Genomic DNA, 13,022 nt, shown 5'->3' on the forward strand with positions numbered 1-13,022 from the left:
AAACACTGAGGAGCAATGAAGAGGTCGAGCTGCTAGGTGAGCCACCTTCTTTTTGGCTATCAAACTATCAATGATTATTTAGATTCCCTTAATTTTAATTTCATTATTTGGAGAGAGTTCACCCAGAAATATTGCTAAAATTGAAGTGGCAGTGATAAAACACCCCCACATTGTTTCAAGTTTGATGTAACATGGCGTAAGCACTAAGCTCATCATCTCCATTGATATTAGATACACGATGGCTATGTTATGCAGGCACTGCTGTGCTTCGTATCATCCTTAGATACACAAGATGAAATATCTGAGAGATAAAGTGATCTCAGAATACCAATTCCAGTTTAAGGATGAAACATATTTCAAAGATAAAATAGATCTCAGAATATCACCCCAGATTTAATATTGTTTTCATGGTTTTGCAGAGAAATATATTTTTCGAAATTTTTATTGTGTTTTAGGGGAACACCATATATTTTTGTAATTTGTTTGTTTGTGTACTAAGTTGCCATGGTTGATATGTCAAGTAAACTAAGATTGTCTTAAGAACCACTCTAAATATGAGATTACATTTCTCCTTCACATTTCGATCAAGGTCTGTTCAATCTCTCTCAAGACCAAAAAGGTACCTGTATTTTGCACAACTCAATTCCTCAAATTATTTTGTTATTTAGGACCCATTTCATAAAGAATTACAGCACAATTATTTGAAGTATGCCCCTATGGCCATTACCATAAAAACATTGTGTAGCAGCCAATCACAATCAAAGTTACTACAATGGTCAAGTTACAATGGCTCTCACTTTTTCATTTCATCTCTATTTTTCTGTGGTATCCCATAAATACTTGCAAAATGTTTTCACTGTAGGAGTACTAGTATTGAAATGATTGCTTTGGTAATTGATATATATTTATTGTTGTTTTGGTAGATATCGTCATTGAGATCCAAGAGAAAGTGAAACGAAAGCATCCCATAATGCCACTTAGCAAGCGTTCACATTATCAGGTTCTGTATGATGAGACATCTGGAGGTAGTGTACCTAGTATGAGACCACCAACACGCAAGGCTATGTCTAGCAGCTCTTCAGCCAATGATGGTGTGACACCCTCAAGAACAGCTCGTACTTCACTTAGCCCACAGAAAGCTATGTTAAAAGAAAAGTCACCAAGACAAGTAGTGACTTCTTCAAGACAACCATTGACTTCACCAAGACAAGCCATGACTTCACCAAGACAAGTCATGTCTTCATCAAAACAGGTTAGCCAATCTATTGCATATTCTAACAAGTTAGTTTTTGTCTCACCTGAATAGCAGAGTCTGCGAGACTATAGGCACCACTTTCAGACGGCGGCGGCATCAACACCAAATCTTAACCAAAGGTTAAGTTTTGAAATGACAGCATAACTTAGAAAGTATATGGACCTAGTTCATGAAACTTGGACAAAGGTCAATCAAGTAATACTTAACATCCTGCCTGAGTTTCAAGTCACTTGACCAAGGTCAAAGTTCATTTAGGGTCAATGAACTTTGGCCAAGGTGGGGATATCATATAAGGGGGTTAGAGGGGTTGTTCATCATATAAGGGGGTTAGAGGGGTTGTTCATCATATTAGGGGGTTAGAGGGGTTGTTCATCATATAAGGGGGTTAGAGGGGATGTTCATCATATAAGGGGGTTATAGGGGTTGTTCATCACATAAGGGGGTTAGAGGGGTTGTTCATCATATAAGGGGGTTAGAGGGGTTGTTCATCATATTAGGGGGTTAGAGGGGTTGTTCATCATATAAGGGGGTTAGAGGGGATGTTCATCATATAAGGGGGTTATAGGGGTTGTTCATCACATAAGGGGGTTAGAGGGGTTGTTCATCATATAAGGGGGTTAGAGGGGTTGTTCATCATATAAGGGGGTTATAGGGGTTGTTCATCACATAAGGGGGTTAGAGGGGTTGTTCATCATATAAGGGGGTTAGAGGGGTTGTTCATCATATAAGGGGGTTAGAGGGGTTGTTCATCATATAAGGGGGTTAGAGGGGTTGTTCATCATATAAGGGGGTTAGAGGGGTTGTTCATCATATAAGGGGGTTATAGGGGTTGTTCATCATATAAGGGGGTTATAGGGGTTGTTCATCATATAAGGGGGTTAGAGAGGTTGTTCATCATATAAGGGGGTTAGAGAGGTTGTTCATCATACAAGGGGGCTAGAGGGGATGTTCATCATATAAGGGGGTTATAGGGGTTGTTCATCATATAAGGGGGCTAGAGGGGATGTTCATCATATAAGGGGGTTAGAGGGGTTGTTCATCATATAAGGGGGTTATAGGGGTTGTTCATCATATAAGGGGGTTATAGGGGTTGTTCATCATATAAGGGGGTTATAGGGGTTGTTCATCATATAAGGGGGTTAGAGAGGTTGTTCATCATATAAGGGGGTTAGAGAGGTTGTTCATCATATAAGGGGGTTAGAGAGGTTGTTCATCATATAAGGGGGTTATAGGGGTTGTTCATCATATAAGGGGGCTAGAGGGGATGTTCATCATATAAGGGGGTTATAGGGGTTGTTCATCATATAAGGGGGCTAGAGGGGATGTTCATCATATAAGGGGGTTATAGGGGTTGTTCATCATATAAGGGGGTTATAGGGGTTGTTCATCATATAAGGGGGTTATAGGGGTTGTTCATCATATAAGGGGGTTATAGGGGTTGTTCATCATATAAGGGGGTTATAGGGGTTGTTCATCATATAAGGGGGTTATAGGGGTTGTTCATCATATAAGGGGGTTATAGGGGTTGTTCATCATATAAGGGGGCTAGAGGGGATGTTCATCATATAAGGGGGTTATAGGGGTTGTTCATCATATAAGGGGGTTATAGGGGTTGTTCATCATATAAGGGGGTTAGAGGGGTTGTTCATCATATAAGGGGGTTATAGGGGTTGTTCATCATATAAGGGGGCTAGAGGGGATGTTCATCATATAAGGGGGTTATAGGGGTTGTTCATCATATAAGGGGGTTATAGGGGTTGTTCATCATATAAGGGGGTTATAGGGGTTGTTCATCATATAAGGGGGTTATAGGGGTTGTTCATCATATAAGGGGGTTATAGCGGTTGTTCATCATATATGGGGGTTATAGGGGTTGTTCATCATATAAGGGGGTTATAGGGGTTGTTCATCATATATGGGGGTTATAGGGGTTGTTCATCATATATGGGGGTTATAGGGGTTGTTCATCATATAAGGGGGTTATAGGGGTTGTTCATCATATATGGGGGTTATAGGGGTTGTTCATCATATAAGGGGGTTAGAGGGGTTGTTCATCATATAAGGGGGTTATAGGGGTTGTTCATCATATAAGGGGGTTATAGGGGTTGTTCATCATATAAGGGGGCTAGAGGGGATGTTCATCATATAAGGGGGTTATAGGGGTTGTTCATCATATAAGGGGGTTATAGGGGTTGTTCATCATATAAGGGGGTTATAGGGGTTGTTCATCATATAAGGGGGTTATAGGGGTTGTTCATCATATAAGGGGGTTATAGCGGTTGTTCATCATATATGGGGGTTATATGGGTTGTTCATCATATAAGGGGGTTATAGGGGTTGTTCATCATATATGGGGGTTATAGGGGTTGTTCATCATATAAGGGGGTTATAGGGGTTGTTCATCATATATGGGGGTTATAGGGGTTGTTCATCATATAAGGGGGTTAGAGGGGTTGTTCATCATATACAGTGCCGGCCGCAGGAAACGTCACGCCCGAGCACGCAAACACCCTAGGGGGCTTTTGCGTCTAACCGAGGGTATTCAAGGGGAGCAGACGAGGGCGTTTTCCCGGGCCCGCAGTTTCCTGCGTGCTATATAATATTGGCCGTGCCCGCACTTATCCTCGGGTGCCCTAGGGTACGTACATTGCATTATGTTTACATGTGCATGTACTTTGGTGATCTTGTGATAGACCATTATGTTTTTAAACTAGCGTGATCGGAATCTATTGTAGATTATTTTTTTGTAGATGTTATTTTTTTCTTTTTTTTTATTCTGTTTTCCCTTATTCCCTCTTTCCCTTTCTTCCTTCATGTTTTATTCTGTCTTTGTTTCTTTCAAATAATGAAGGATTTCTTTTTATTTCTTTCTCTTTTCCTCCATTTTTCTTACTTTTCTCTTTTCTCTCCTTATGTTTTTTCTTTCACACATTTATTCATCTTCCCTTCCTTTATTTTAATTCTTTCTTTCTTTATTCATTACAAGTAATGACGGAAACCGTTCTCTCTTTTATTCAAACTTTTTTCCTTTTAATTTTTCCTTATTTTTTTCTTTCGTCTCAATTCATTTCTTGTTTCCTCATTATTTTCTCTTTTCTTTCTTCCGCTCACCCTCCCTTCCCCTTTCTTAATTATATTTTGTTAACAAGTCTAACATTGTGTAGCCTTTTTGTTGATTTTTTGGCCTGGCTCGGTCGATCCGATGGTACATAGTGCTTTGTCGATTGTCCCGTATTTAATTTTGTGAAATCTGGTCATCTGGCTGGAACATCGAATTTATTGTATTTCATTTACCGCAATGAATCTAATCAATCAATCTAATTTGATGCATTAGGTAAACTTTTTTCCTTACGCCTTACGTGGGAGGCATACGTGTATCATACAAACTTGTTTTTAAAAAATAGGACACAATTGTGAGTTAATGTCATGGAGATCAATTCTCTATCTTTTGGGATATTTTTTCCATACGCACCCATTCCTCTCCCTTCAGCGTAAACAATACACCTAATCACATCTCCTTATTGTGAACAGTGTAAGAACTAGAAAACATTTGAAACATTCTTCCCTGAGTTTAACGGGGTGCACAGGGTGGAATCCGGAATGAAGAAAGAAAGGGATATCAACAAAAAAAATAATTAAAATAGATAAAAGGCATTAATAAGCAGACTTGATTTTTTTTGTAAATCAAAATTGACAAGTTATTAACAGAGTGAATGTTAACAAACATTAATGACAAACTTGAAATAAAACAGAATTATGAATATCAAGGGCATTTGCGAATTCTCATTATGTTAAAACAAACGTGCGGTCAATATTGGGATCGTCAATTCGTTGACATGGTTGATACAACCCTAATAAAGGGAATGAAAGGTGAAAACGAATACTAGTATGACCAAGATCATACAAAGTAGACGTGCAAAAAGCAAACACCAGCAAAACTGGTTGTGCTCATCGATTTTTTATTTGGTTCTTTTGTTATTGTCAACAGTCTGGTAGAGTCTTGCTCCCCGCCCACACATTTGATCTCCTTTGATCACATCCGCTTCCCAATTTATGACAGGATGTTCATAGAAATGAGGAGGGGGATTAATTTGTTGATACGCTAACAACAATAAATGAGGATGTTCTTTTCATTTCGGTTCAAATCGGGTCTCTAAAACCCTCACCCAATAAAAAATATAAATTTACCTAAATGCAATAGATGTAACAGATTTATCTTTTTGCTAAAACATCTGATTACATTACCTGCTCTCTATTGTGGTTTTTAAGTTACATTGGTAGATATTCGAATTGGGAAGAGATGAAAGTGGTGGAAATAATAAAGGAGAAGAAAGAAGTGGAGGATGAGAAAAATGAAGAGGGGTTGCAGCTTCATAGTGAGAACAACCACATATATTTCGCGCAATTTTATATAAAAGTATAGATGGGATTAAAACGAATATTAATATCCCTGATACACCTACATGATGATAATAACACGAATAATTGACGTCGAAGTAAAGATTAAACTATCATATTTACGAACTGCGGTTTTATATTGTTAGATTTGTCGGACATCAATTAAAGTTATAAACATTGTTTATTAATTTTATTTAAGTAAAGCAAGATTTTCCTTCGAAATATATTTTGTTATATGAATTGGAAATGATAAAACCAAGTATCAACTTGGTATAATACAGAATTCAGTGTTATATGGTAGCTAAAAATAATAATACATGACATTTGCAAAGCGCACTTTCCATCTTGATTGGATGCTCAATGCGCTCCAGAGCAAAGCAGCAAAAGCTATTTACATAATGTAACTATTTAAAAAAATTATAGCACATTTAGCTTCAATGTTTAAACACATACCCAAGTAAAAGTACATGTATGTTTTCGAAAGCTACTATGACGTAGTGTGTGGAATGGGTACTTAACGAGTTAATTATCACTTGCCGACAAAGCAAGAATGGAGCTATACAAACCATTCTTTTGTTAAGAGTTTTGGTGGGTGCTCACGCAAACGCTAACTATCAAATCTAACAATTCTTTTCGGGGGAACAACGGAATTAGTCAAGCCAAGTTAAAGAATGAAAGCCCCGTCCCGGTTCACCTCTATATAGTCGAAAATCCTTTTAATCATCACGTGTGAGCATTACTGAGTAAAACAAGTTTCATAACTAAGTACCGCAGAACTATATGGTATCCATATTACCATGAACCAATAAGCCCCCTCTATTTTCTCTTTCTCCCCTTTCCCCTTCTTTTCTTCGCTCCCTTCTGCTTCTCTCACTTTTTCTATTTTCCTTCTCATTTTCCCTCCATCCCTTCCTATTTGCCTTTTTCTTTAATTTTTCTTTCTTGAATGAGCGGATGTTAATTCGGGACAAGTTTTTAATTGATGCAACGAGAGCAGGAAATTGTGAGCAAGGTGAGAGAAAATAATTACAAGATTGAGCGCAAGAATGTTTAATACTTGTCATCAGCGTAAAAATGGGCAGATGCGAGTTACTAACGTATTTTCTGATATGAAAAACTGGACGATTTTATTATGTCTCCCTTCTTCCTCTCATTTAATATCCCCCTCCTTATCATTCTCTCTTTCTCATTCTGTCCTTCCTTTTCTTCCTTTGACTCTTCTCCCCTTTGATTTTCAATCTATTTTCCTTTTCGCTATTTTCTTTCTGTCTAACCTTGCATTTTGATATCCCCTCTGTTTTCTTCTCGATTTTCACCTTTTCCTTATTTCTTTTCTTTACCCCCTCTCCCTCTTTCTCTTCTTCGCCCCCCCCCCCCCTATTTTCTCTTTCTCCCCTTTCCCCTTCTCTCACTTTTTTCTATTTCTCTTATCTCTTTCCTTATCGTCTTCAATCCATCCCTTCATATTCGCCTTTTCTTTCATTTTTGGTTTTTTCTTCTTCTCCCTTTTATCTGAATCTCGTAGATCCGCGCCTGAAAGGCATGTCAGGGTATATAAAAAGGATGACCATGCAGGGAAACAATAGAGTAAATAATTATAGGACGACCTCCGGAATGTAGGGTCAACATCGACAAATACCTGCTCCTTTGTCAGAAACTCATTTACAATCACGACTAACCATGTGAGTGAATGAAATAACGGACACCACGGAAAGAATATCAATATATAGGAAAGGACCCTCTATGCTGGTCCCAGTGTGTAATCGAACACAATAAGTAATTCGGTGAAAAAGCCTAAAATCCCAGTTATCAACCCAAAACTTTGTAATTTTCATAACAGATTTTATCCACGATAAATATTCGAAAACTTATGCTTGATATGAGATAAAAATCACATGCAGTCTTGAATGTGTCAAATCAGTCCTCTTCTTTCGACCAAGAATGCACGGCCGAACATCCTACAGAAACACCCTAGGATAGACGCGGGGTAGTCCCCTAGGGCACTCATGTCCTAGGGGAGCGGACGCGGGCGTCTTCCCTCGTCCGCTCCCCTCAAATGTCCGCTACGGGCTACCGCGTTCGCCCTAGGGGGCACTGTGACGTTTCCCGCGGCCGGCACTGTAAGGGGGTTGTTCATCATATAAGGGGGTTATAGGGGTTGTTCATCATATTAAGGGGTTAGAGGGGTTGTTCATCATATAAGGGGGTTATAGGGGTTGTTCATCATATAAGGGGGTTATAGGGGTTGTTCATCATATAAGGGGGTTATAGGGGTTGTTCATCATATATGGGGGTTATAGGGGTTGTTCATCATATAAGGGGGTTAGAGGGGTTGTTCATCATATAAGGGGGTTATAGGGGTTGTTCATCATATAAGGGGGTGAGAGAGGTTGTTCATCATATAAGGGGGTTATAGGGGTTGTTCATCGTATAAGGGGGTTATAGGGGTTGTTCATCGTATAAGGGGGTTAGAGGGGTTGTTCATCATATAAGGGGGTTATAGGGGTTGTTCATCATATAAGGGGGTTATAGGGGTTGTTCATCATATAAGGGGGCTAGAGGGGATGTTCATCATATAAGGGGGTTAGAGGGGTTGTTCATCATATAAGGGGGTTAGAGGGGTTGATAAATAAAGTTTAAAAATCAAATAAAAAAATAAATCAAATCATATTAGATGGGCTGTTCATCATATAAGGCAGTTAGAGGGGTTGATAAATCAAAATCTTAAGTTTATTTGAGGAGTTGACATGGTCTTGACCTCCTTATCTATTCAACATGAAGGGTAATCTATACACTGATAATTTTACATGATGTTGTACTCAATTGAAATGCAGTGCATGAGTAAAAAAAAAAAACTGCACTATTCGTATTAGAGTAGGGGGGAAACCCCGGTGTAGTGGTCCACCTGCACTCCCTCCAATCAGTTATATCGGGAGGAGAGACCTGCGGGTCACAGTGATTCAGTTCGCTTTTCGCCTCCCAGGCACAGGTGACGCCAAAACAAATAATAATAATAAAAAAGGAATTGTAATTTTAGTGTAGCATTTTAAGTTAATTATGTGGATCTTAGCAATGTGCTTGTGAGAGTCAGAGTAATGTGATGGTACCTGTTGTATGTAAGGGGGTCAGATAGGGTCAGACTGAGTTAAAAGGGCATTCTTCCTCTTTGTGTTCTCTTACAAATTACAAATCATGTACCCACCCCCCTCCACCCCCTCTTTTTCCTGGATGGTATTCAAAACTTAAATACCAAGTGACTGATGGTTGATGTGTCTTTTTTTCTGTTGAATGATTACTAAGAAATTGACTAATAATCATGATTTATGAAATAATTCATTGAAAAAGCTGAATGTTTGATAATTTATTGAAAAAGCTGAATGTTTGATCACATTGGTTGAGTTGATTAACTAATAAATTGTTGATTAAATGGTTAAAGTTGATGACCCAATTTTCAGAATTTATCATCAAATTGACAGTCCGCTCTGGACTTTATGCGTACATGTAATAGCATTCAGTCTCGATCTAAGGGAGGCTAAACATTCTGTAGACCTTTTTCCCATCAGCTTACTTCACCCACTTAAGTCCTATCTCACCCCTATTCTCCTTCAATGAACACACTGCTGAGATCCACATGTTAAAGCTAAAATGCTGCACATAGATTACAATTGACGCTCACTCATGCCTGGAATTTCAATTTAATAATTCATGAAATTTGCTCTTACAATTTAAATTGATCATGATTTATCATTGATTTATCACAACACCTTTTACTTTGCAAGTTCTTAAGGACTCTCCTCTCAAAAACTGAAAGAAATTGGAAGGCTAATTCCTGCCCACCCTAATTTTCATACCTTTTGTTTAAGTGGGTAGTGCTCACTCAAGCATGAATAGTTTTCCAGCTTTTTTGGTGGCATCTGAAAGTTGACTTCACTGGCTTTCCATTTATACAGGTATTTTCCCCCAAAGTGAAATATTTTTTGTTTGGCAGCCATTTCAAAGTGTATAGTTTTTTTTTAGACACACTGTATATATATGTAAGAAAAACAATGTAAATAAAAAACTGTAAGAGAGACATAATGAAATAATTTCATAAATTATAGTTATACAGTGCGCAAAGTGTAAAAGGCAACATGCTCAAAATGAAAGCGTGAAGCAGCAGTTAAAACATCTCATATCAGTTATGGAAAAATAATCTCAATTTCTATTGCAGATCTGGATAATGATTTTCAGGTGCAATTTTATCTGGGCTTATTATTTGAAAACATATTACAGACATGCTTCAGATGTCTGTAAAGGCAATAAATGTTGACCAATGTCTTTAACTTTACAATATTTCAGACAGTGACATCACCTAGAGTATCATCCGCTGTACCGCCTCCTATTGTGATGCCGAACAGAGAACCACCATTACTCCATAGCAGACAGCTACCTGTTGTTAAGCTTACACTGAGAAAAAATATTACTCCTCTGACTCCTCCTGTTTCTCAAATGTACCAAGAGGGCACTATATTAAAGAAGAGTGATACTGAAGTGCAGGAAGCAATGTCCCAAATGAATTCTATTCACTTGTGAATGTAGTATATTAATATCACTTTACCATTTCTCAATGCGACTCCAGAGGACTTTGTTACTCTGGTATTGTATTAACCTTTATATTTCAATGAATTCATTCTGCCTATTTTCTCACTTTTAGCTCTCCTGAGTGTGGCAAATGTAGATTCATGTATATTGGCTCATAAGTCACTGAAGCTAGTGATGAAGTGATGTGTATTGGTGAGGGAACCATACATCTTGTTAATTGTAATCCTGGTTTAGAAAAATTAGATGGTGTCCTATATTATTTGTAAATTTGTTGGGGAGATACCTTTGCATGAATTCTATGAAGAATGGATGTAGCCTTAATTAAATTTGGTGAATGAAATACTGAATCTGTGATTCTTTTAGGTGTTGCTTTCTCAAACTGGTCCCTTTGAACAGCCTATGGGGATTTAAGAATTAAGATATTATGCAGTGAGTGATATAATCAATTTTCATTCAAAATTGTAAAGAAAAAAGTTAGAAAAAAGAAACTATGAATGAAAAAGCATAAAACGAAGACTGGATTTTATTAATGGAAAACATTGCTTATATATAAAAGCTAATCATTATTTTGTATACTGAAGATCCTACATGATTTTTTAAATGTCAAATTCTTGATCATTATTAGACTGATTTGTGAAATCAAATGTATTTTCATCACCTGATATAGTCCTGAACTCCAGTCAGATTGGTTATTGTTTGGATACAGTCTACACATTCTTAACAGTCTGAACAGTGGTGCAGTTAAACTATATCATATTTCCATGAATTGTCAAATCCTGGACACAGATGAAATACATTTTATTCTTCAAACTTTATTTTCTGGGAGTAGAACATCTGTAGTACTGCAGATTTTGAGGTCATGAATTTATACCTTGTGGTTGCACTTTAACTTTCTACCAGCATAAATGAGACGAAGCAATACAAGATGTACAGTTCATGTTATATACATTTATTGAAGAATTTGATAACTTGATGACAACAAATAACACAAGAGTAAGTCTTAATTGTGACTATACTCAGAAGATGTAGATAAGTAAATTCAGCAATCTGTAGTATAGAATGTAAATCTGAAACCAATCTGACTGGAGTTCAGAAATGAACCCTTTTTGTCTCACCTGCATAGCAGAGTGAGACTATAGGCGCCGCTTTTCCGACGGCGACGGCGGCGTCAACACCAAATCTTAACCTGAGGTTAAGTTTTTGAAATGACAGCATAACTTAGAAAGTATATGGACCTAGTTCATGAAACTTGGCCATAAGGTTAATCAAGTATTACTGATCATCCTGCCAGAGTTTCATGTCACATGACCAAGGTCAAAGGTCATTTAGGGTCAATGAACTTAGACCATGTTGGGGGAATCAACATCAAAATCTTAACCTAAGGTTAAGTTTTTGAAATGTCATCATAACTTAGAAAATATATGGACCTAGTTCATGAAACTTATACATAAGGTTAATCAAGTATCACTGAACATCCTGCATGAGTTTCACGTCACATGACCAAGGTCAAAGGTCATTTAGGGTCAATGAACTTTGGCCGAATTGGGGGTATCTGTTGAATTACCATCATAACTTTGAAAGTTTATGGATCTGATTCATGAAACTTGGACATTATAGTAATCAAGTATTACTGAACATCCTGTGCAAGTTTCAAAGGTCATTTAGGGTCAATGAACTTTGGCCAAATTGGGGTATTTGTTGAATTACAGCCATAAATTTGAAAGTGTGTTGGTCTAGTTCATAAAACTTGGACATAATAGTAATCAAGTATCACTGAACATCCTGTGCGAGTTTCAGGTCACATGATCAAGGTCAAAGGTCATGTAAGGTCAAAGAACTTTGGCCACGTTGGGGGTATTTGTTGAATTGCCATCATATCTCTATAAGTGTATTGGTCTAGTTCATAAAACGTGGAAATAAGAGTAACCAAGTATCACTGAACATCTTGTGCGAGTTATAGTAGTTTTCAAAATCAGCACTGCTGCTATATTGAATCGCGTGATGCAGGTGAGACGGCCAGAGGCATTCCACTTGTTATAATAGTCTGGTCAAGACATCCAGCTTGATGGTCAACCTTAAGTGCTTGACCAAAACACTTTGTATGTCATAACATTACTCTGAATTGGGGGAGTGGATCAGTTAGTGAGGAGGAATGTAGTGAATAAGAAAGCCATAAAATGAGTATGCATCAGAAGTTTAGCTAGAAGAATGAGTTTTAGTTTCTTATTATTCTCTCTGTAGAAGTAAAGGTATTGATGTATTATTGAATACCGGTATGTGAGATATTACTCATCGCATAACACTAGTAATATTTTTAAAAGCATTTGAAAATCAAGCATTATGTTGGTCCACTGATTGAACAATCTCAATGGGGACTCTCACTAGCGAACTGTAATCTATGATTGGGATGGTAGACAATGTCATAAATTTATAAATACATCTGAAGAAAATACATTCCTGTCTAGTAAGTATATTATTATACACTCAGAATTTATTAAAACATGAATTTTTCAATAACTAGAATGACTAAATTTTCTTTAGAGGGGAACACTCTCCCCCCCCCCCCTCCTTTGTACCTGCCCACAGGAAGTTTGGTCACTTTTCTTCATCAAAAACAGCAAGATTCCTCATTTTTGTCCCGCCTGCATAGCAGAGCGAGACTACAGCGTGTCCCCAAAAAATGTCCCTCTGGTATGCGGCTAAATTACTTCAAAAAATAAAAGTTATTTTCAATGAAATGTATAGAACTAGGAAGCTCATTTTTATGTTCTAACTCCTATAAAGAATT

The 13,022-nt window shown here is 37.6% G+C and overlaps 1 protein-coding gene across 1 annotated transcript in view; it reads left to right on the top strand.

Annotated features, from left to right (window-relative positions):
• The window catches only part of LOC129276816 (probable tubulin polyglutamylase TTLL2), a 68,800-nt gene extending 58,184 nt beyond the window's left edge, over positions 1-10,616 (top strand). Inside the window, exons 13-14 of the mRNA XM_064109799.1 lie at positions 924-1,252; positions 9,992-10,616. Of these exons, the coding sequence (XP_063965869.1) occupies positions 924-1,252; positions 9,992-10,225 (563 nt within the window). The 3' untranslated portion in view covers positions 10,226-10,616. The remainder of the gene's footprint in view (positions 1-923; positions 1,253-9,991) is intronic.
• Positions 10,617-13,022: the final 2,406 nt, after the last annotated feature.

Source organism: Lytechinus pictus, chromosome 14 (genome assembly GCF_037042905.1).
Source record: "Lytechinus pictus isolate F3 Inbred chromosome 14, Lp3.0, whole genome shotgun sequence".
NCBI classification, from domain to species: Eukaryota; Metazoa; Echinodermata; class Echinoidea; order Temnopleuroida; family Toxopneustidae; genus Lytechinus; species Lytechinus pictus.